This window comes from Microcaecilia unicolor, chromosome 8, assembly GCF_901765095.1.
Source record: "Microcaecilia unicolor chromosome 8, aMicUni1.1, whole genome shotgun sequence".
NCBI lineage: Eukaryota > Metazoa > Chordata > Amphibia > Gymnophiona > Siphonopidae > Microcaecilia > Microcaecilia unicolor.
In genome coordinates, this window is record NC_044038.1 from 189507020 (window position 1) to 189531482 (window position 24463).

The 24463-nt window shown below is 47.1% G+C and overlaps 1 protein-coding gene across 2 annotated transcripts in view; it reads right to left on the reverse strand.

The window, feature by feature from the left end:
• Positions 1–18230: 18230 nt before the first annotated feature.
• Positions 18231–24463, reverse strand: part of NOL4L (nucleolar protein 4 like) — a 189367-nt gene continuing 183134 nt past the window's right edge. Inside the window, exons 6-8 of one of the 2 annotated variants that reach the window (XR_003943161.1) lie at positions 21556–21754; positions 20340–21237; positions 18231–20171 (exon numbers count right to left, since the gene is read on the reverse strand). Coding sequence is in view for 1 of the 2 variants with exons in the window: in XM_030212672.1 (XP_030068532.1) it covers positions 21035–21237; positions 21556–21754 (402 nt within the window). In the remaining variant the exon portion in view is untranslated. Of the gene's footprint in view, positions 21238–21555; positions 21755–24463 lie in introns of both variants that reach the window. The other variant, XM_030212672.1, reaches the window with a different exon arrangement.

The window sequence follows — 24463 nt, forward strand, 5'->3', positions numbered from 1 at the left end:
TGCCCTGAAAAAGACAGGTACAAATCAAGGTAAGGTATACACAAAAGTGGCACAACAGGGTTCAAGGTACAGGTCTCAAGCAGGCAGGAAACAAACACAAGGTTCACAACCAGAAGGGAAAGGAAGCCAAAAGCAGACAGGGAAGGAGCAATCCGGACTGGATTCAAGACAGGATTCGGGAGACTCAAACAGGCAAGGAATACAGACTAGGGACACTAACTAGGAAACAAGGCTAAACAAGACAAGGCAGAAGTGCACTAAGCACAAAACACCAACCTGGACCTTTGGCGTTGCAAAGGCAAAGCAGAAAGTTTCCAGGTGGCTAATAAGCCCATCAGTAGCTGAGGCTTAGCTGCAGCAATCTCAAGGCAGCTAAGGGTGAGGCTAGCTGCCAAACTTCCAAGCAAGACTGGAGGGCTAAAATATCTGGACCGGACTGGAAAGGGAATCTGGAAAGTCTATGGCAGCCACCGGTTCTGGCCACCAGAGGGCGAGAGGAGCACAAACCAAAAAAAACAGTTACAATCGTGACAGCAGGACACAGTGGATAGGATGCCCCTGCTTTTGTGTAATGTCTATGTCCCCACCCTATATAATAAACTTATCTCTCGGATACAGCTAAATGCTAATGCAGCTAAAATTATAGGGGGATATTTTAATGTGACAGATCCAGACCTGGACAAGACATTTAATCATCAAAAAAGAAAAATTGGACTGTACAAAGAGGATTGCTTTACTTTGTACAACTTTGGATGTCTTTGATGTCTGGCGAGTTCTCCATCCTGGAGAGAGAGATTTTACCCATTTGTCAAGGGCTTACGTGACACACTCCAGAATTGACTATAGACGTTTATTTTCTACAGTGATGGAGGCCACTATTCTATTGTAATATCCATTCTCCGAGGACAAGCAGGCTGATTGTTCTCACGACTGGTTGACGTCCACGGCAGCCCCCTCCAACCAGAAGAAAACTTTGCGGGAGGTCCCGCACGCAGGGCACGCCCATCGCGCATGCGCGGCCGTCTTCCTGCCCGTGTGCGACCATTCCCGTTCAGTTCTTTTCCTTTCCGCGCTGGAGAGAGACATGTTCACGTCCCTCTCTTAGCCCCGGAAACCGGATTGTGGCCTAGTCCGCGTTTTTTCTTTATTAGTATTCGCGTTCGCGTTATTTTTTCTTTAAAAAAAAAAAGAGTTTTCCTCGTAGTCCTTAGTCGCGAGGGCGCGTCGTTGCGGCCTTTTCTTTCTTTTTCGGGTGTGCTTTTCACCGCCACCATCGACGTTTTTGACTTCGCCGATGCGAGTCCTCAAAGGTCCCGAGTGGATTCAAGAAGTGTGGTCGGTGCGGCCGGCAGATCTCGCAGACCGATACTCACGCTTGGTGTCTCCAGTGCCTCGGCCTGGAGCATAATTCCAAGATGTGCACCTTGTGTCTCGGCTTAAGGAAGCGGACGCAGGTGGCGAGGCAAGTTCTGCGGGATCGTCTTTTTGGAACTTGCGCTGGCCCTTCGACGTCGACCTCGACGGCATTGGTGTCGATGGCCGGGTCTTCGGTGCCGGTACCGATGTCGACGGCGTGGGCACCAACTATGGCATTGACCCCAGGAGCACAGGTACCTTCGGCGCGATGGCGGTGGTGAGGGCCGTGCGGGCAGTCTGCCCCAGCCACTCCCACTGCTCAGGGCCATCGAGACCAAACCCTGTCGGATACGATACCTCGAGGCCGGGGGGGGTTCCACCTCGTCCCTTCCGCGGAGCGCCAATGACGGGCATCGAAAGCAAGCCAAGAAGCATAGTCATCGGTCGCCCACGACGCACAGGTCTGGCAGCTCCGGGACATCGAGGGACGACTCGACACCCAGGAAGCGGCAGTGCCGGGAGGAGTGTTCCCCCTCGGTCGAAGAGGTGTCGCTGCGCCGGTCTGCGGGTATCTCGGTACTGTCTCCTGGACCCGAGCAGCTTCCGGCACCCACACCGGCCCCCCTGCCTTTCCCGACAGCGGGCCTAGACGAGTGCCTCCGAGCCATCCTTCCCGGGATCCTGGAAGGGCTGATGCGCCAGGCTCTACCGGCACCGGGGGAGCTTGCGCCCCCGGCGCCGTTGATGGAGGTGCCGGTGGGCTCTGGCCCGATGTTGAGGCCTCCGACGCCGCTTGCAGCACCGGTGTCAACGCCACGTCGATGGAGGGAGCTTTGTCCCCACCGGCACAGGAGTCCGCCGCTCAACGCCATCATCGAGGACGTGGTTCCTCGCAGTCGAGACAGGCCCGGTTGCGGTCTGAGCTGAGAGAGCTCATGTCCGACACCGAGGAGGAGGCCTCGTGGGGGGAGGAGGAGGACCCCAGATATTTCTCCTCAGAGGAGTCTGTGGGCCTTCCCTCCGACCCCACTCCTTCACCGGAGAGGAAGCTCTCGCCTCCTGAGAGCCTCTCCTTTGCATCCTTTGTCAGGGATATGTCTATCAGCATTCCCTTCCCAGTGGTTACTGTGGATGAGCCGAGGGCGGAGATGCTCGAAGTCCTCGACTATCCATCGCCACCTAGAGAGTCTTCCACTGTACCACTGCACAATGTCCTTAAGGAGACACTGCTTCGGAACTGGTTGAAGCCACTGTCTAATCCCACCATCCCAAGAAAGCAGAGTCCCAGTACAGAATCCACTCAGACCCAGAGTTCATGCGGCCTCATGACTCGGCGGTCGTGGACTCTGCTCTCAAGAGAGCACGGAGTTCGAGGGATACCACCTCGGCGCCCCCTGGGCGGGAGTCTTGCACTCTGGACTCGTTTGGGAGGAAGGCCTACCACTCTTCCATGCTCGTAACCCGCATCCAATCATACCAGCTCTACACGAGCATTCACATGCGGAATAATGTGCGGCAACTGGCGGACCTGGTCGATAAGCTCCCTCCGGAGCAGTACAGGCCTTTTCAGGAGGTGGTCAGGCAGCTGAAGGCGTGCAAAAAGTTCCTGTCCAGGGGTATCTATGACACCTGTGATGTGGCATCTCGAGCTGCGGCCCAAGGTATAGTGATGCGCAGACTCTCCTGGCTGCGTGCCTCTGACCTGGACAACCGCACCCAGCAGCGGCTAGCAGATGTCCCTTGCCGGGGGGATAACATTTTTGGCGAGAAGGTCGAGGAGTTGGTGGACCAACTACACCAGCGGGAAACCGCTCTCGACAAACTCTCCCACCGGGCGCCTTCAGCATCCACCTCAGCAGGTGGACGTTTTTCCTGGGCCCGGCAGGCTGCACCCTACGCCTACAGTAAGCGTAGGTACACCCAGCCGGCCCGAAGGCCTCAGGCACAGGGACAGTCCCAGCGCGCTTGTTTCCGTCAACAGCGTGCGCCTAAGCAGCCCCCGGCGCCTCCACAGCAAAAGCAGGGGACGGACTTTTGACTGGATCCATGGGAACATAGCCGACATCAAAGTAGCCGTGCCGGACGGCCTGCCGGTCGGGGGGAGGTAGAAAGTTTTTCACCAAAGGTGGCCTCTTATAACCTCCGACCGGTGGGTTCTCCAAATAGTGCAGTGCGGATACACCCCGAATTTGGTCTCCACTCCACCAAATTGTCCACCGGGAGCCCAATCCTTCAGCTCCCATCACAAGCAGGTACTTGCAGAGGAACTCTCCGCCCTTCTCAGTGCCAATGCGGTCAAGCCCGTGCCACCCGGGCAGGAAGGGCAGGGATTCTATTCCAGGTACTTCCTTGTGGAAAAGAAAACAATGGGGGGTTGCGCCCCATCCTAGACCTGAGAGGCCTGAACAAGTATCTGGTGTGAGAAAAGGTCAGGATGCTTTCCTTGGGCACCCTTCTACCCATGATTCAGAAAGACGATTGGCTATGTTCCCTGGATTTAAAGGATGCTTATACTTATATCCCGATACTGCCAGCTCACAGACAGTATCTCCGATTCCGTCTGGGGACGTGTCACTTTCAGTATTGTGTGCTGCCCTTTGGGCTCGCCTCTGCACCACGGGTTTTCACGAAGTGTCTCGTGGTGGTTGCAGCGTACCTACGCAAGCTGGAGGTGCACATGTTCCCGTATCTCGACGATTGGCTGGTGAAGAGCACCTCAGAGGCAGGAGCTCTTCGGTCCATGCAGTGCACTATTCAACTTCTGGAGCTGCTAGGGTTTGTGATAAATTACCCGAAGTCCCATCTCCAGCCAGTCCAATCTCTGGAATTCATAGGAGCTCTGCTGAATTCTCAGACAGCTCAGGCCTACCTTCCCGAGGCGAGAGCTCAGAATCTCCTGACCCTCGCTTCCCAGACCAGTGCGTCTCAGCAGATCACAGCTCGGCAGATGTTGAGACTCCTGGGCCATATGGCCTCTACAGTCCATGTGACTCCCATGGCTCGTCTTCACATGAGATCTGCTCAATGGACCCTAGCTTCCCATTGGTGCCAAGTCACCGGGAATCTAGAAGATGTCATCCGCCTGTCCATCAGTTGCCGCAGTTCGCTGCGCTGGTGGACAGTTCGGACCAATTTGACCCTGGGACGCCCATTCCAAATTCTGCAGCCCACAAAAGTGCTGACAACGGATGCATCTCGCCTGGGGTGGGGAGCTCATGTCGATGGGCTCCACACCCAGGAGGTGTGGTCCCTCCAGATCAATCTCCTAGAGCTCCGAGTGGTCTGGAACGCACTGAAGGCCTTCAGGGATCGGCTGTCCTACCAAATTTAAACAAATTCGGACAGACAATCAGGTTGCAATGTATTACATCAACAAGCAGGGGGCACCGGATCTCGCCCTCTGCGTCAGGAAGCCATCAGGATGTGGCGTTGGGCACACCAGTTTGGCATGCTTCTCCAAGCCACATACCTGGCAGGCGTAAACAACAGTCTGGCCGACAGGCTGAGCAGAGTCATGCAACCACACGAGTGGTCGCGCCATTCCAGAGTGGTGCACCCCCTCGGTGGACCTTTTCGCTTCTCAGACCAATCACAAGCTGCCTCTGTTCTGTTCCAGACTACAGGCACACGGCAGCCTGGCGTTGGATGCCTTTCCCCTCCATTGGAGGAATGGCCTCCTGTATGCTTATCCTCCCATACCTTTGGTGGGCAAGTCCTTGCTGAAGCTCAAGCAAGACCACGGCACCATGATTCTGATAGCGCCTTTTTGGCCCCCTCAGATCTGGTTCTCTCTTCTTCTGGAGTTGTCCTCTGAAGAACCATGGAGATTGGAGTGTTTTCCGACTCATTTCGCAGAACGAAGGAGCGCTTCTGCACCCCAACCTTCAGTCTCTGGCTCTCACGGCCTGGATGTTGAGGGCATAGATTTTGCTTCGTTGGGTCTGGCTGAGGGAGTCTCCCGTGTCTTGCTTGCCTCTAGGAAGGATTCCACTAAAAAGAGTTACTTTTTCAAGTGGAGGAGGTTTGTCGTTTGGTGTGAGAGCAAGGCCCTACAACCTCGTTCTTGTCCTACACAGAACCTGCTTGAATACCTTCTGCACTTATCAGAGTCTGGTCTCAAGACCAACTCAGTAAGGAATCACCTTAGTGCAATTAGTGCTTACCATTACGGTGTAGAGGGTAAAGCCATCTCTGGAGAGCCTTTAGTCGTTCGATTCATGAGAGGCTTGCTTTTGTCAAAGCCTCCTGCAGTGTCATGGGATCTCAACGTCGTCCTCACCCAGCTGATGAAACCTCCTTTTGAGCTACTGAATTCATGCCATCTGAAGTACTTGACATGGAAGGTCATTTTCTTGGTGGCAGTTACTTCAGCTCGTAGAGTCAGTGAGCTTCAAGCCCTGGTAGCTCATGCTCCTTATACCAAATTTCATCATAACAGAGTAGTACTCCGCACTCACCCTAAGTTCCTGCCAAAGGTGGTGTCTGAGTTCCATCTTAACCAGTCAATTGTCTTGCCAACATTCTTTCCCAGACCGCATACCCGCCCTGCTGAACGTCAGTTGCACACATTGGACTGCAAGCGAGCATTGGCCTTCTATCTGGAGCAGACACAGCCCCACAGACAGTCCGCCCAATTGTTCATTTCTTTCGTCCCCAATAGGAAGGGGGTCACTGTCGGGAAATGCACCATCTCCAATTGGCTAGCAGATTGCATTTCCTTCACTTACGCCCAGGCTGGGCTGACTCTTGAGGGTCATGTCACGGCTCATAGTGTTAGAGTCATGGCAGCGTCAGTGGCCCACTTAAAGTCAGCCACTATTGAAGAGATTTGCAAGGCTGCGACATGGTCATCGGTCCACACATTCACATCACATTACTGCCTCCAGCAGGATACCTGACGCGACAGTCGGTTCGGGCAGTCGGTGCTGCAGAATCTGTTTGGGGTTTGAATCCAACTCCACCCTCCAGGACCCGATTTATTCTGTTCAGGCTGCACTCTCAGTTAGTTGTTCTTCGTAGGTCAATTTCTGTTATGCCCTCGCCGTTGCGAGGTTCAATTGACCTGGGTTCTTGTTTTGAGTGAGCCTGAGAGCTAGGGATACCCCAGTCATGAGAACAAGCAGCCTGCTTGTCCTCAGAGAAAGCGAATGATACATACCTGTAGCAGGTGTTCTCCGAGGACAGCAGGCTGATTGTTCTCACCTACCCTCCCTCCTCCCCTTTGGAGTTGCGTTTTCCTCATTCCTTTGCTTGTCATTCAACTGAGCGGGAATGGTCGCGCACGGGCGGGAAGACTGCCGTGCATGTGTGGCGGGCATGCCCTGTGTGCGGGACCTCCCGCAAAGTTTTCTTCCGGTTGGAGGGGGCTGCTGTGGACGTCAATCAGTCGTGAGAACAATCAGCCTGCTGTCCTCGGAGAACACCTGCAACAGGTATGTATCATTCGCTATCATGCACCTATTTGGGTGCCATTTCAGGGATGAGGAGTATAGAGCCTGATGGGTCTTGGTGCTTTCCCTTAGATTTATATACTGATACCAAGTTTTTGGAATATTTACGCACTAAGTGGGTCGATTTATAAACATTTTAACTTGCAACATATATCAGATGCAATGTTATTTTGGGATACAGCCCAGGCTGTTCTGAAGAGCCACATCATAGCTTATTGGAGTGGAGGAGTGGCCTAGTGGTTAGGGTGGTGGACTTTGGTCCTGAGGAACTGAGTTTGATTCCCACTTCAGGCACAGGCAGCTCCTTGTGACTCTGGGCAAGTCAATTAACCCTCCATTGCCCCAGATACAAATAAGTACCTGTTTACAATATGTAAGCCGCATTGAGCCTGCCATGAGTGGGAAAGCGCAGGGTACAAATGTAACAAAAATAAAGACAAAAATAGAGATCATGCAATACTTTGCCTGAAATATCAATTAACACATGTTATAGCTGTGGTGTTGCTCCTACCCCTCACGTTGAGACCCAATTACTAGCTACATAGGCAGCTCTGAATGAGTTATTGCACCAGTGAGCTAAAAAAAATCTGCAATTTATTATCAGTACCAATTGTACAAATATGGCCATACTACCAGTAAATTGCTAGCTGTATTAGCTACACCTATAACTCATTCCTCCAGAGTATTGACTTTGAAAGATCATAAATGGGCCTTGATCAATACTGACGAGATTTAATCAGATTTTTCTGCTGCATTGGATTGGTATATTGGGGAGGATGAGGGAATATGGACGATCCACAAAAGCTCCCTCTATAAAGCGCCTAGTCCAGGTGGATACAGGGTAGAGTTTTATAAATTATTAGTGGACATAATGAAACGCCTGACTATGTTTAATAGATTATTGCTCATCGACATATGCCAAAGTCTTTTGAATCAGTGCAGATGGTACTTTTTCCTAAACCAGAGAAGGATCCCTCTCTTCCAGAGTAGGTATATGCCCATATCTTTGATTTGTTATGAAGCAAAATTGTTAGCAACAATTATGTCAAATAGCTTAGCACAAGTGCTCCTGTCTGTGATTGCAGAGCCACAAGTTGGGTTTATACGAGACTTCCATGTGGTTAAAAATATCCAGAAAGTTCTAACTTCCTTGGAAATACTGCATTCTCCGAGGACAAGCAGGCTGCTTGTTCTCTTGATTGGGTGATGTCCACAGCAGCCCCAGGATCAGAAGATCTTCCTCACAACAGAGGTTTGCCAGCTCTCGCGTGTCCCGCGTGAATTGCACATGCGCGACAGTGCTCCCCAGTCTCTCTTTTCCCATGGTTCAGAACGACCGTGTATCGTTCGTTCTCTGCCCCAGAGAGGCCTTCGCTGCGTTTGTCGCGTTTTTTGCCTTTTCAGCGCTCGCGTCCGTTCCCGCCTCAATTATATCAAAAAGCAAATAAAGAACAACTCCAAAAGGGGAGGTGGGCAGGTTGGTGAAAACAAGCAGCCTGCTTGTCCTCGGAGAAAGCCTGGAACAGAACAAAAAATGAGCCTAGGGGAGTGGAGTTGGATTCTAAACCCCAAACAGATTCTGCATCACCGACTGCCCAAACCAACTGTTGCGTCGGGAATCCTGCTGAAGGCAGTAATGAGATGTGAATGTGTGGACAGATGACCACGTCGCAGCCTTGCAAATCTCTTCTATAGTGGCTGACTTCAAGTGAGCCACCGACGCTGCCATGGCTTTAACACTATGAGCTGTGACATGACCCTCAAGAGTCAGTCCAGCTTGGGCGTAAGTAAAGTAAATGCAATCTGCTAGCCAACTGGAAATGGTGTGTTTCCCAACAGTGACTCCCCTTCTGTTGGGATCAAAAGAAACAAACATTTGGGCGGACTGTCTGAAGGGGTTGTCCACTCCACATAGAAGGCCAATGCTCTCTTGCAGTCCAATGTATGCAACTGACGTTCAGCAGGGTGGGTATGAGGACGGGGAAAGAATGTTGGCAAGACAATTGACTGGTTCAGATGGAACTCCGACACCAACTTTGGCAAGAACTTAGGGTGAGTGCTGGGGACTACGCTGTTGTGATGAAACTTGAGGTAAGGAGCATGCACTACCAAGGCTTGGAGCTCACTGACCCTACGAGCTGAAGTAACAGCCACCAAGAAAATGACCTTCCAGGTCAAATACTTCAGATGGCAGGAATTCAGTGGCTGAAAAGGAAGTTTCATCAGCTGGGTGAAAATGAAGTTGAGATCCCATGACACCGTAGGAGGTTTGATGGGGGGGCTTTGACAAAAGCAAACCTCTCATGAAGCGAACAACTAAAGGCTCTCCAGAGATAGGCTTACCCTCTACACTATAATGAAAAGCACTAATTGCACTAAGATGAACTCTTACGGAGTTGGTCTTGAGACCAGACTCTGACAAGTATAGAAGGTATTCAAGCAGGGTCTGTGTAGGACAAGAGCGAGGATCTAGGGCCTTGCTGTCACACCAGACGGCAATCCTTCTCCATTTGAAAGAGTAACACCTCTTTGTCGCATCTTTCCTGGAAGCAAGCAAGACTTGGGAGACACCCTCAGAAAGACCTAAGGAAGCGAAATCTACGCTCTCAACATCCAGGCCATGAGAGCCAGAGACTGGAGGCTAGGATGCAGAAGCGCCCCCTGGTTCTGAGTGATGAGGGTTGGAAAACACTCCAATCTCCACGGTTCTTTGGAGGACAACTCCAGAAGAAGAGGGAACCAAATCTGATGCGGCCAAAAGGGAGCAATCAGAATCATGGTTCCGCAATCTTGCTTGAGTTTCAGCAAAGTCTTCCCCACCAGAGGTATGGGAGGATATGCATACAGAAGGCCCTTCTCCCAATGAAAGAGAAAAGCTAGTCTGTTGTGGGCCTGAAGTCTGAGTGGTGAAAAGATCCACCAAGGGGGTGCCCCACGCTTGGAAGATCTTGCACACTATGCTTGAGTTGAGCGACCACTTGTGAGGTTGCATTATCCTGCTCAACCTGTCAGCCAGACTGTTGTTTACGCCTGCCAGATTCGTGGCTTGGAGAAACATGTCATGACGGCGAGCCCAAAGCCACATCTGGACAGCTTCCCGACATAGGGGGTGAAATCGGGTGCCCCTCCCTGTTTGTTGATGTAGTACATGGCAACCTGATTGTCTGTCTGAATTTGGATAATTTGATTGGACAGCCGATCTCTGAAAGCCTTTAGAGCATTCCAGACCGCTCGCAACTCCAGGAGATTGAGCTAAAGATCTGTTTCCTGGAGAGACCAAAAGTTAGTGAGAACTAATCATGCCATGCTCAAACTAAATTTCGGAGAACCTACAAGACAGTATATAGCTGATGCTCATCTGTCTGGATAGAGGTACAAAACCATTTCTAAACATTTAGGCACCTATATAGAAAACCATACATTAGGGTTTCCTAATGCAGACATACAAAAAATTCTGTACCAAATGCAATAATCCAATATTGTGCAAATAAGCTGTGTGCAAAAAATTTGCATTTACAGAAGAGGGCACACTGGATGCAAGTTCACACAGGTCTGCACCAGCAGCAGTTCTATTTTGTGAACAAAATAAAATGTGACCATCTCTGGAAAAAAATGAAAATGAGGTTTTAATGATTCTGTTAGAGGAAACAATTTGTAATACAACAGTCCAAATCCTATCTTTTATGTGCAAAAATGAAAAAACTTACAGAAGTTCATACATGTCACTATTTCAGTCTGCTTATGGACCCATGACTTGAAATATCAGCCATTCTCATTTTGGTTCTGCTACTTTAGTCACCTTTTCCCAGAAACAGTCACAAATTGTATTAGCACTTGGAGTTGCATATGGATATTTATTTTAGGGTTGACGGAAAAAATATTATTTGCAATTAATCTCACAATTAAAAAAAATTAATCTTGAGTTATATGTATTACTCCATGCCACTCTACCCTCCATCATCCCCAAATTCTGATATTTGCTCCTTCCCTGTGAGGCTACTCTCTCCCTGCTCCTACTCTCAGCTCCTGTGGATCCAGCATTGCAGCTCACGCTGTACCTCTGACTTCCAACCTTCCCCCAACCCCCAGCAGTCCGGCATCTCTTTCTCTGCCTTCCCTCCTCCCCCTATGGCCATTTTCTAAACTTGCTTGGGTTGTGGGCAGTGTCTGCAATGGAAGCAGGCTTCTTCCGCTGGTCCCAAGCCTCCCTGCAGCCGTGTCCCAACCTCACAAAAAGAGGAAGTTCCATAAGAGAAGGTGGGATGCAGCTGCAGATTAATCACAATTAAAAATGTTAATTACACAGCCCTAATTTATTTAACAAATTTATATCACACATTATCTATAGAGTCTAAACATCAAGTGACAGAATGCTACTCTGTGCATATAACACAAAGATATTTCCTGTAGCAGGTATTCTCCAAGGACAGCAGGCTTATTATTTTGACAAATGGGTCGATGATCCGCATCGGCCTGGGAACCAGCATGATAGCAAAAAAGTTGCCAGAGCCTTCTGTCGCATGTGCAGTGCCCCACTGCACATGCACGGAGTGCCTTCCCGCATGCTCCTCAGTTTAATTTTTATTTATGTCAATTTATATACCGTATCTTATTGCAACTGCAAAACAGAACGGTTTACAATTTGTAAAAAGAAAACATTATATGTACAATAAAACAGACAATGGAACTCCAATCATGACAGGAAAGCACAGCAAACCAGAATTAACTACATAGTATAAAACAATACAGGTTATGCTTCAAAAATTTACACACAAAAAATGAATGAAACTATGTTTCCCTTATTCTAAGTTCTGTTCTATATAGGTGATAAAGTAAAAGGTTTTAAGAAGTTTCTGAAAATGAATGTAAGATTTCTCTAGTCTGATCTCTTTTGGAAGGCTATTCCAATAACATAAGTAAAAAAGAAACAACTCCAAGGGGAGGTGGGCAGGATTGTGAGAATAATAAGCCTGCTGTCCATGGAGAATACCTGCTACAGGTAAGTATCTTCGCTTTCTCTGAGGACAAGCAGGCTTAATTATACTCACAAATGGGGAATCCTTAGCATCCAGGCTCACTCAAAACAACAAAAAGTGGTCGATTGGGCCTCGCAACGGCGAGGACATAACACAGATTAACCTGAAACTAATTACAAACTAGCTCAGAGTGACGCCTGGAACAGAAAATAAAAGGAGGGTGGAGTTGGATTCTAAACCCCAAACAGTTTCTGCAACACTGACTGCCCAAACCGACTATCACGTCAGGTATCCTGTTCAAGGCAATAGTGAGATATGATTGTGTGGACTAAAGACCACTTTGTAGCCTTGCAAATCTCTTCAATGGAGGCTGACTTCAAGTGAGCTACCGACGCAGCCATGGCTCTGACATTGTGAGCCATGACATGACCCTCTAGAGTCAGCCCAGCTTGGGCATAAGCGAAGGAAATGCAATCTGCTAGCCAATTGGAAATGGTATGTTTACCGATGGCAAGTCCCCTCCAGTTGGGATCAAAAGAAACAAACAACTGGGTGGACTGTCTGAAAGGCTTCGTCCGCTCCATGTAAAAGGCCAAAGTTCTCTCGCAGTCTAAGGTGTACAAGCTGTTTTCACCAGGGTGGGCATGGGGTCAGGGAAAAAAATGTTGGCAAGACAATCAACTGGCTCAGATGGAAGTCTGACTCCATCTTCAGCAGGAACTTAGGGTGCATGCAGAGGACTACTCTGTTGTGATGAAACTTAGTATAAGATGCATCCATTACTAAGGCCTGAAACTCACTGACCCTACAAGCTGAAGTAACAGCCACCAAGAAAACAACCTTCCAGGTCAAGTACTTCAGGTGGCAGAAATTCAGTGGCTCAAAAGGAGCTTTCATCAGCTGGGTAAGAACAACATTGAGATCACATGATACTACAGGCATATAAAAAATTCATGACAGGGGGCTTTGACAAAAGCAAACCTCTCATGAAGCAAACAACTAAAGGCTGTCCATGGGTAGGCTTACCTTCTAAACGTGGGTGCTAAGCACTAATTGCACTAAGGTATTCAAGCAGGGTCTGTGTAGGACAAAAAAGGGGATCTATGGCCTTGCTGTCACACCAGACGGCAAACCTCCTCCATTTAAAAGAGTAACACCTCTTAGTGGAATTTTTCCTGGAAGCCAGCAAGACTTGACAGACACACTCCGAAAGACCCATGGAAGCGAATGCTATGCTCTCAACACCAAGGCTGTGAGAGCCAGAGACAGGTTGGGATGTAGAAGCGACCCCTCGTTGTGTGTGATGAGGGTTGGAAAACACTCCAATTTCCACAGTTCTTTGGAGGACAATTCCAGAAGAAGAGGGAACCAAATCTGACGCGGCCAGTAGGGCACGATCAGAATCATGGTTCCACGGTCTTGCTTGAGTTTCAACAAAGTCTTTCCCACTAGAGTTATGGGAAGATACGCATACAGAAGGCCTGTCCCCCAATGAAGAAGAAAGGCATATGACGCTAGTCTGTCGTGGGCCTGAAGCCTGGAACAGAACTGAGGGACTCTGTGATTGAGTTGAGTAGCAAAAAGATCCACTGAGGGGGTGCCCCACGCTCGAAAGATCTTGCGGGCTATGTCCATGTTCAGAGACCACTTGTGAGGTTGCATTATCCTGCTCAGTCTGTCGGTCAGGCCGTTGTTTACACCTGCCAGATAAGTGGCTTGGAGAAACATGCAATGCCCAGAGCCACATCTGGACAGCTTCCTGGCACAGAGGGCGAGATCCAGTGCCCCCCTGCTTGTTGGTGTAATACATTGCAACCTGATTGTCTGTTTGAACTAAGATAATTTGGTTGGACAGACGATCTCTGAAAGCCTTTAGAGCGTTCCAGATTGCTTGGAGCTCCAGGAGATTGATCTGAAGATTTCCTGGAGGAACCAGGCTCCTTGAGTGTGAAGCCCATCTACATGAGCCCCCCACCCCAGGAGTGATGCATACATCATCAGCACTTTTTGTGGCTGGGGAATTTGAAATGGTAGTCCCAAGCTCAGATTGTCCGCACGCGTCTCTGGAAGATAGGCCCGAACAATCCGTGTATTGAACAGGTCTCCTATGAACTTCAATTTTTCTGTGAGCTGGAAGTATTGGGATGTGCGTATATGCATCCTTTAAGTCCAGAGAGCATAGCATAGCTGGATCATGGAAAGAAGGGTGCCCAGGGAAGCCATCCTGAACTTTTCTCGGACTAGGAATTTGTTCAGAGCCCTTAAGTCTAAAATGGGATGCATCCCCCCTGTCTTTTTCTGCACAAGGAAGTACCTGGAACAGAATCCCTGCCCTTCTTCCCCTGGTGGAACGGGTTCGACCGCATGGGCCTTTTGAAGGGCAGAGAATTCCCCTGCAAGTACCTGCTTGTGCTGAGAGCTGAATGAGCTCTTGGTGGGTAATTCGGAGGTTTGGATATCAAATTGAGAATGTATCCTAACCAGACTATTTGAAGAACCCATCAGTCAGAGGTAAAGAGAGGCCAGCTTTGGTGAAAAAATGTTAACCTCCCCCCAACTGGTAAGTCATCTAGCATGGACACTTTTATGGCGGCTATGCTCTGTCGGAACAAGTCAAAAGCCCATCCCTTGCTTTTACTGGGAAGCAGCAGGGGCCTTAGGTGCACACAGTTGATGGGAACAAGCATGCTGGGGTTGCGCCTGAGAAGGCTGGCGAGACACAGAAGTGTACCTACGCCTAGAATAGGAATCACTTCGTGACCCACAAAAAAACCTTCTGGATGAGGAGGTACATGCAGAAGATGCCCAGTGGGAGAGAGAAGACATAGCATCAGTGTGCTTTTTGATCTGGTCAACCAGTTCATCAACCTTCTCTCCAAAAAGATTATCCCCCCGGCAAGGGGCATCTGCCATTCTCTGCTGGACTGAATGGCTAGGTCAGAAACATGCAGCCATGAGAGTCTGCGCATTGCTATACCTTGAGCAGAGATACTGGATGCCACATCGAAAGTGTCGTAAGTGCCCCTGGCCAAGAACTTGCATGTACCTTCTGCTGCTTGACCAACTGGCAAAAGGGCTCAGCCTGCTCTGGATGGAGCGCATCGACCAAACTAGACAGCTGCCTCACCGAGTTCCGCAAGTAGATGCTTGTGAAGAGCTGGTAAGATTGAATACGGGCGATGAGCATAGCGGCCTGATACATTTTCCTCCCAAAAGAGTCCAAGGTCCTAGCTTCTGTGCCTGGGGGAGCCAAAGCATAGTCCCTAGTACTCTTGGCTCTTTTGAGAGCAGCATCCACCAACATGGAGTTGTGGGGTAACTGAGACTTCGCCAACCCAAGCTCCCCGTGGATCCGGTACTGGGTATCAATTTTTTGTGGGACCACAGGGACAGAGAGGACGCCCAGTTCTGCATGAGGACTGCCTTGAGTACCTTGTGCAGAGGAGCCATCACTGCCTGCTTAGGTGGAGAGGTGTAGTCCAGGACCTTGAGCTTCTTAGCCCTGGGCTCATCCTCCACTTCTATGGGAAATGGGATGGCCTCAGCCATCTCCTGTACAAAAGAGGTGAATGAGAGGCTCTCAGGTGGAGACAGCCATCTCTCAGGTGGAGGGGAAGGTTCAGAAGGGATCTCGTAAGACTCATCAGTGGAAAAGTACCTGGGATCCTCTTCTGGCTCCCATGAGCATTTCTCCTTGGTATCGGACAGCACCGTCCCTCTGGGATGTCCGAGACCGGGTTCGCCTCGACATCGAGGACCCATGGCCTCGAGAACAGCATCAAGGACTCCGGCAAAGCTTCCTCCACTGATGTTGACGGAGAGCCGGCCTGAGTGGCAATTGACACCAGGGCCGCAAGTGACACCGGTGCCGGAGGCTGCACTGCAGGCTGCGGGCCAGATGGGGCTTCAGCAGAAGGCATGGTAGGCGCAAGCACCCCCAATGCTGATGCAGATCGATGCAGTAAAGCTCTGGGAGCAAGGCCTGGATACACTCGTCAAGAGCTGCCATCAGTAAAGACTGTGGGACTGGTTGGATATCAGATTGCAGAAGTGCCTGGGGCATGGGAGCAGGATCTTGGCTGTTGGGAGACACACGCATTGGCACCTCTTCAATGGAAGTGGAGTGATCCTTCTGGCATCGACGCTTCTCGGGGGCTGGATCCCTTTGTGCCCCGGAGCGTGGAAGGAGATCGGTGCTGGTGTTTCTTGGCCTTCGACCGATGCACTTCACCCAAGCTCCTTTGTGCCGAGGACAACATTGAATCCTCTTGTTGCCTCGGGGTCGGGTCTGACAAAGGCCGGTCCCTGGGGGCCTGCACAGCAGGAGGCTTCGAGATAGGTGGAGACCCACTCGACGCCTCAGTGCTCCCAGTGTCTCTGGGCCTCACAGCCATCTGTACCTCGACTCCCGATGTCGATGCCTCTCTCTACACTGACGCTAACGACCTCGATGCCAAAGGACCTGACCGAGCTACAAAAAGTTTCTTCCTCTGAGCCTCTTGGGAAATTTGCGTCCTTTTCTTCATACGAAGACAAAGGACACAATTTTTCGGGCCCAAGACACATACACCAAGAATGTGTATCAGTACCCGAGATGGTCTGGTTGCACCGAGTACAACGTTTGAAGCCACTGGTAGTCTTCAATGACATGGAAGGGAAGATGGCTTCAGATAAAATTAAAAGGCTCGATTGTGCCTAAGAAAAAAATAAAGGCACAAAAATAGTGAAATCCTGACCGAGAAAGCCTAAATGCAGCCAGCGGCGAAAAGTAAAGAAAACTTAAATGCGGGGCCAACGAAACTAAAGAGGATAAGGGTTTTTTTTTTTTAATGGAAGAAAATAACTGAATAGGAAAAACTGAAACAAACAGCCGTACGACACAATAAAAGACTCTTTTTCCCAGGCGAAAAAAGGAGCTGCAGAAGAAACCGCTGCTTCTCACGGGGAGAAAAATTAACTGAGGAGCGCAGTTGCACAATGGGCGGGAAGGCACTCTGCACATGCGCAGTGGGGCACAGCACACGCGACAGAAAACTCTGGCAACTTTTTTGCTACTTTTTTGCTATCTATCATAATGGTTCCCGGGCCGACGTGGATCGTCGACCCATTTGTGAGTATAATTAAGCCTGCTTGTCCTCAGAGAATTTTTGCACTATCAATCTTTATGTGCAGAACAATATTACAGTACATGCATAGACATAGTCATATACCACTATGAGTGCTGATACAATTTTGGTAATATGTGAACTGTTCAGCATTTTACTCTTTCTCCCAGCACACCTCCTCCTAAGGTCAGGGCTACTCTCCCATCTTCCTGATTGAGGCTCCCCAAACAAATGTGCCACTTGGCTGCACTAGACACAATTACTGAGACTAGTCTACGTGACTATTTATATCAATGTTTGGCATATGATCCTTCCAAATCCAGCAACGTAGTTCAAGGTACAAGGTAGGTGTACTCAGTAAATGTTTCAATGTTACATCAACACAGCAAACCAGGCACAGTCTTTGAACTGCTATTTCTTATTTCAAATTTATTGAAAATTCATAAATTCAAATATAGCACAAAAAGTTACATTCAATAAATTTGGAATAGTGAATTTTAGAGGTGCTTGGAACTATGAATATGGCTGCTCTTTAACTTGCTCTTGAACAGAAGAATGCAGGTCCTTGGTCTTTCTATTCACACTGCTCTAGTCTTCGATAAAAAGTATCCAATGTTGTGCACCATACACAAAAGCTACAAGAACGCTTACACAAAGAGAATATTTTTACAGCTGTTGTTTCAGAAAGTTTGTTCTCAAGTTATGGCTAGAAATGGAGATAAACAATACCAGGACTGTAACAGTCAAAAGAAAGAGCAGTAGAGACAGGCAGAGGAAACAAGAAAGAAAACTTGGCTGTAAATGTGTCTGCCTATTTTCTCTCACATCAAGAAAAGTGGTGTCTACAGGAAATGAGCTGGGAAGTGCTGAGTGAGTCACAAACCTAATTTGAGAACCTTTGCTTAAGAATATGGTCCAATTTCTAGTGTCTGCCACAGATAACTTCCACCCTGACCCCTTAAGCCCACTTACTGTAGCTAGTATTTTCTGGACAAAAGCATCTAAGAAGAGACTGACTTTTTTTCTTTTATACATATTATATTTCAAAATGGGGGGCCTGAAACTTATTTTCTTGAGCCCAATCTTTAATGGACTGTGGTGGATTCACCACAAGGCACACAGCAGCATACAATATACCTGGATTTATAACAGCTAAATTTCTAAACAACTGTTTAAAACAGTGGTTCCCAAACCTGATCCCAGAGGCACCCCAGCCACTCAGGTTTTTGGGATATCCACAATGAATATTTATGAGAGATATCTGCATGCAGTGGAGGCAGTGCATGCAAATATCTCTCATGAATATTCATTGTGAATATCCCAAAAACCTGACTAGCTGAGGTGCCTCCAGGACCAAGTTTGGGAACCACCGGTTTTAAAAAATGCTAACCATTTACTATCTCTTTAAGAGTATGTGCACACAGGTACCCAATGGGCAGACAAGTGGACTGAGAGTATGGGACTCCTGCTTTGCGACCTTGGGCAGGTTGCTTCAGCCTCTGGTACAAACTTGGATTATTTGGATTATAAATTCTCTTGGACAGGGAAATACCTTCTGTACCTGATGCAACTCATCATGAGCTCAAATTTGGAACACCGAGTAATTATTTCTTAATCCACCCATTAAACAATTTGAAATAGCTCGTGTTTTTAATTTAGCACATTACACATTTAAGGATATTTTCAAAGTATGTATATCTACAAAGATATGAGTTTACCCAATTCATCTCTTCAACCTGTAAAATATTTGGAAATCCAAATCTTTCAAACCTCCTCCGAAAAAGCAGTTTTCAGTTTTCAGTTTTCAAGCTTGACTGACTGCTTTGCTCTTAAAAAAAATTATTTAGAGAAACATCTCTCCCCAATTCCACTTTTATTTACATCAGAAAGTAGAGTTAGTTCAGTCTAATCTTCAAACATAGAATCAACCTGAAGTAGTTACAGTAGTGACAAATACCAACTTTAAAGGATAAAAGTTCTGTCCCTAGACATTTTCATTTTACATTGAGTCATTCTTACTTCTAGCTGTGATTTTCATTGTCTGAACTGAAGCTTGCAAAAAATACCCTTCTGAACCTTTCCAATTTCATTCAACTCTCCACCTCCAGTACGCACAAACCATAAGGGCATATCATTTTCTTCTAGCTCCAGAACCACAGCAAAGGCTGTACAATCCTTGCTCATTACAGATCATCCATTTTTAACCCCTCAGCTTCAGGGTAAAAGTCATATTGTGGAAGATCTTCATTCCTTCCCCTAGGAGGTACAGCAATAATGCACCTGGATAGGGTACCACACTTCTCCAACAGCTTGGCCTGCAATATTTACTCCACTTACAATATCAAAACTCAGGACACTGTAAAGTGTAAAGTAAAGCATTAAAGTTCTTATGTTCATGTAAGATGACTACAGAGGAGCCCCAATATATTTGAGTAGGTAAATATAGTGGACAAAAGCTTGAAAAAAATAAGTACAACACTGGGCAGGTATTGGATTTCTTTTTTTTTTTTTTTTTTTTTAACAGTTCTGTTCCAGGGCTAGGAGAAACAAGATGCAGAAAATCCTGCAAGACAAAATTTGCAGACACTGTACTATTAAATAAAGGTTTATAAGAAGTTTCCAGGAGTATTTTTACATCTTTTATGAAAGAAAAGAGTAGTAACATCTGAAGAAAAACAGATTTCATCTTCTAGCATGGGATCTTACACATCAGTATCTAGACGAATTCATATAATTCACCATCTCCTGCATGGAAAAAACATCTAAAGTTTTATGGCTAAACAGCCAGTCATCCTCTTGAGGCCTGGATCTAGCAGCATTATAAGGTGTTTCACTAAGCTGAGCAACAATCAACACTAGAAATCAAGGGCTTAGTCAAATATCATTATACCACAGGACTCAGGTGCTGAATTTTGCCATTTCTGCAACAAACTTCATGATTCCTAATACAGTGTAAACATCAACCCAAATGGATAGGAATCTAGTGTTTGGTAAAATTCAAAAAAGCAGCATTTCTACTCATGAGGCTTAAAGTTTTCCAGCAAAATCTGATCCCTACTGATTGAGTTTAATGCTAGGAGGAAGTCAGAAAAGCTGATCACAGAACTTAAAATAGTGAGGCTACTTTTCACAGTCTCTACCCCTACCATTCTGAGATTACAGGACACTTGTGATAAAGCTCCTCATCTGACTCTTGAAAATGGCACTCTCAGGTTTTCACATTTCAGAAGCTTTTGAATGTTTTTGTGTAGAAAGGGGTATAACCCATCACAGTGTGCCTGCACCTGTCCTGTTTTCACAGTCTCTACCCATACCATTCTGAGACTATAGGACACTTGTGATAAAGCCCCTCATCTGACTCTTGAAAATGGCACTCTCAGGTTTTCACATTTCAGAAGCTTTTGAATGTTTTTGTGTAGAAAGGGGTATAACCCATCACAGTGTGCCTGCACCTGTCCTGTTTTCAATCTAAAGCAGTGTGATGCTAAGCTGAGATACTCAGTGGCTGAGGTCCAGTGTTTGAGGGCACATGCATATACAGTCACAAATTATCAGGACTCCAGTGACTCAGTCTGTGGGGAGAAATAAGTCCCGTTGAAAGAATGGCTTTTGGTCAAAGTACATATTTGAATAATACAAACTTCCTTATTGTTCAAGATAAAGCAAGCTGCCTCTTTATTCAGCTGTTGTCAGTGCTGTGCTGTCCTGCATCTCCTCCACATGCTCCTGTGCTGCACTGAGAAGGAATGTTACATTTAAAATGAACACAATGCTTCTGATCAGACAGATATAAACTAAAAAAAAAATCCATTCTCATAAAATAAATTACTGAGGGAAAAATTTTCATGTTTCAATAAATATAGGATTCTGCCGCCTAAGACTTGAAAGGTGATTAGGTTCTAATGCCAGGGTTCACAAGAGATACTCTACATACATCAGCAGCTCTGCAACCCAACCTGTCAATGCCACAGCTCCATTGTTTCTTCCCAGCACCTGTATAAAAGATTCCAACTGTGACTAGGTCCAAAGTCCCAGGTGCTCATTAAAATCAGGTGTGTCCAATTCAAGCTTGGAAATGGGAAAATGATGGGTCCTGAGCTGAAGAGTTGGGTAATTTTGCTCTAGAAGACTAGAGAGGTTTCCTGAGTTAGTTTTGCTGTAATATAAGACTCTCCAGTTCATCTGCAGAGCGCAGCAAAAATGCAGCAGATTCACGGTAGCCAGCAATCAGTTGCCGTACAGCAGTAATTTCTGTGGGACTCAGCTGAGCTGTTGAGATTCCCCTGCTACTGCCAGTGTTAGCAGTAGTAGCACTGGATGATACACTTTTCATACTAAGATCAGTAGGTCCTGAAAAGCACAAGCAAAAGATTCAGAAAAAAAAATAAGCAGAATCTGAAAAAAAACTGACACTAAGTCAATGTTCAAGAAATGTGTATCAAATGTCTGGCAAACAAATGTAAATAGTGCAGAGATCAAGAAGAGGCAGAATTTTCTATTAGAATGAAACAGCAGCAGGTAACTTCAAGAGTCAATGTTAAGGGCACACATGTCAGGACATATTAGTACTATGTCCCACTCATCTAGGTAGGAAATGAAGATGGAAGATGCTACCAGGTAAATTTACAAGTCTGAAGATTGTGTGGTTCCCATGTGATTACTCCTTACCATTACTGTGGTTGCCTGTTTGGACTGTGGTGGGAGGCTGCAGGCTGCCTCCTAAGGCCCCATAGCCACGATAACTATAGTTCAGATTTCCATTGATGTAAACAGGGTCCTGGGTATATGAAGAAACTGGGAGAGAGTAGGTGGAGTGTGCAATAGCTGCAGAATCTCTAGCGTGTGGCTTGCCCAGAGTAATGCCATCCTGTAATAGAAGGTGCAACTTGTGTTAAGAGACATAACATACATAAATAAGCTTGCAGAATCTGTTAGTAAAAATGAAGTGACTCTCTCTCACTCAAATGCATATTTTGTTAATACCTATTACAGTTCCTCCCAGAATCTTTCATTAATGGTCCCTTAAGGATTGCTTCTTTCTTTTCACAGTTCTGTGTTTCAATTTTTTCTATAGGCACATAATAGGGTCCAGTCTCTTTTTTGGTTTTCTTCTACTTAACCCTATCATTTTGGAATGGTTAATTCAAAGTTACATGAAATGCGGTTCTAAATAGTTTCTAAGCACTTCATTCACTTTAATTAGACATTTTAAACTCCGGTACTCATTGTACTCAAACTAACCTGGTGTAACCAATGGAAAAATTAGCTAATTACATGATAACTTTCTTTTCTTTAGTACCAAAGGATCAGTCCAGACAAATGGGTTGAGACCATCCAGCAGCAGGTGGAGATAGAGAACTCTGAGTTGTGCCTCATAAGGTCCTGCGCTTAGTAACCAAGCAAGTATTCAATAACAAAACAGTGAAATACTGGCTTCCAGAAAAAAAAACCCTCCAGCCTCTTAATAGAAAAAGAACTATGAAATAAAGGGCAAAACTTGTTCCTTAGAAATAACAGAACCAGAACGATACTTACACCCGAAATTACATAGAACCTGGAAAAACTGAAATCATCACAGAAGGGAAGGCTCTGGACTGATCCTTTGGGACTAAAGGAAAGAAAATTATCAGATAATTAACTGATTTTCCTTCCAATATGTCCCAAGGATCAGTCCAGACAAATAGTATGTACAAAAGCAATCCTTAAGAGGGGAGGGACTGTGATATCCCTGCAAGAACCATGGCCCCAAAGGAAGCATCTGCGCGAGCAGACACATCAAAACAGTAATGCTTAACAAAAGAATGAGAAGACGTCCACGTTGTTGACAGTCAGATCTCTGCCAACGAAATTGCCCTACACTGCCAAAGACCTGGTAGAATGGGCCTTGACGTGCATGGGAGCAAATCTACCCCTCAGAATGTAAGCCGAAGAAATAGCCTCCTTAAGCCATTGAGCCACTGTCACTTTGGAGGCTGGAAAACCTTTTGGGTCCCGCAAAGAGGATAAAAAGATTATCAGACTGCCTGAAATTGTTGGTAGCGGTAAGTCACAGGGCAGCATATTCTGCAGAATAGACACCCCTGGAAAAAAGAAGGAAGAGCACAATCTGACTGACATGAAAAGGAGATACAATCTTCAGCAAAAAGGACAGAACTGTCTGTATGGAAACTCCCAAGTCAGAAAAGCGGAGAAAGGGATCCCTGCAAGACAGAGCTTGAAGCTCAAACTCTCCGTGCCAATGAAATGGCAACTAGAAATACTGCAACTCCTCTGTTGAGCAGGGACTGTCTTTTCATGTTAATTTGTACAGCGCTGCGTAAGTCTAGTAGCGCTATAGAAATGTTTAATAGTAGTAGTAGTAACTAGAAATACTGCTTTTAAAGTAAGATCTTTGATAGTTGCCGAATGAAGGGGCTCAAAGGGGGCTGACTGAAGAGCCTTAAGAACTACTTGAAGACTCCACTGAAGGCAAATATTGTGGAGAGGGAGACACAGATGAGTGACTCCCTTGAGGAATCGCACTATATCAGGGTCAGCAGCCAATAAGGCATTCTGTATCTTGCCTCTATGACCCGCCAATGCTGCCACTTGAACCTTGAGCACATTGAGAGCCAAGCCTTGATTACCTCCTGAAGGAAGGATAAAACGTGAGACAAAGAAGCATGAAATGGAGAAACACCATTCTGTGCAGATCAGCTCTCAAAAGTTCTCCACACGCTAACATAAGAAGAAGTGGACCTCTTTCAGGCTTGCAGCAAGGTATTAATAACATCATCCATGTAATCCTTCATCCTCAATCACGCCCTCTCAAGAGCCAGGCTGTAAGACCAAAGCGGGAGGGATCCTCCATAAGTACTGGACCTTGGTGCAATAAGCCCGTCTGTGGAGGAAGAGTCAACTGAAGAGTGATTTTCATGTTCCAGAATCATAAGGCCCCACTGTGTAGAAATGAAGCAAATACAGTATTTGACAGGTGCCACTCCCCCGGGTCCAGAGACACTTTACTGAGGAAATCTGCTTGCAAGTTCAGTGAACTCGCTATGTGAGATGTTGAACTCATCGGAATGTTCAATTCTGCCCACTGAAAAAGAAGACGCACCTCCTGGGCCAGAGATGCGCTCTTTGTTCCTCCTTGACTGTTGATGTAAGACACTGCCTGAGAGCACGCGCACCAGCCTCTCATGAAGAAGAGGCACAAAGGCTAGTAGAGCTTTCCGGACAGCTCAAAGTTCCAATCTGTTGATGCATCAGGAAACCTCCATTCTCGAACAGCGGCTCTTTGCAGAGTGGTGGAGATAATAGGCTCTCCAACTGAAGAGGCTGGCATCGGAGGTGAGAACACACCAACTGGGAATCTGTAAGGGCAGCCCCACCTGAGTGCACGCAGGGAGAAGCCACCAAGTCAGATGCTGTCTGGCTTGAGGTGTCCACAGCACCAGCTGGTCTTAAGTCCCCGAGACCGGAGACCACTGGCTCAACAGGGATGACTGTAGGGGCAGCATGTGGAACTTCACCAAAAGCAGAATATACAAAGTTGCCAATGTAGAACCGAGAACCTGAGCATAATCCCACATGT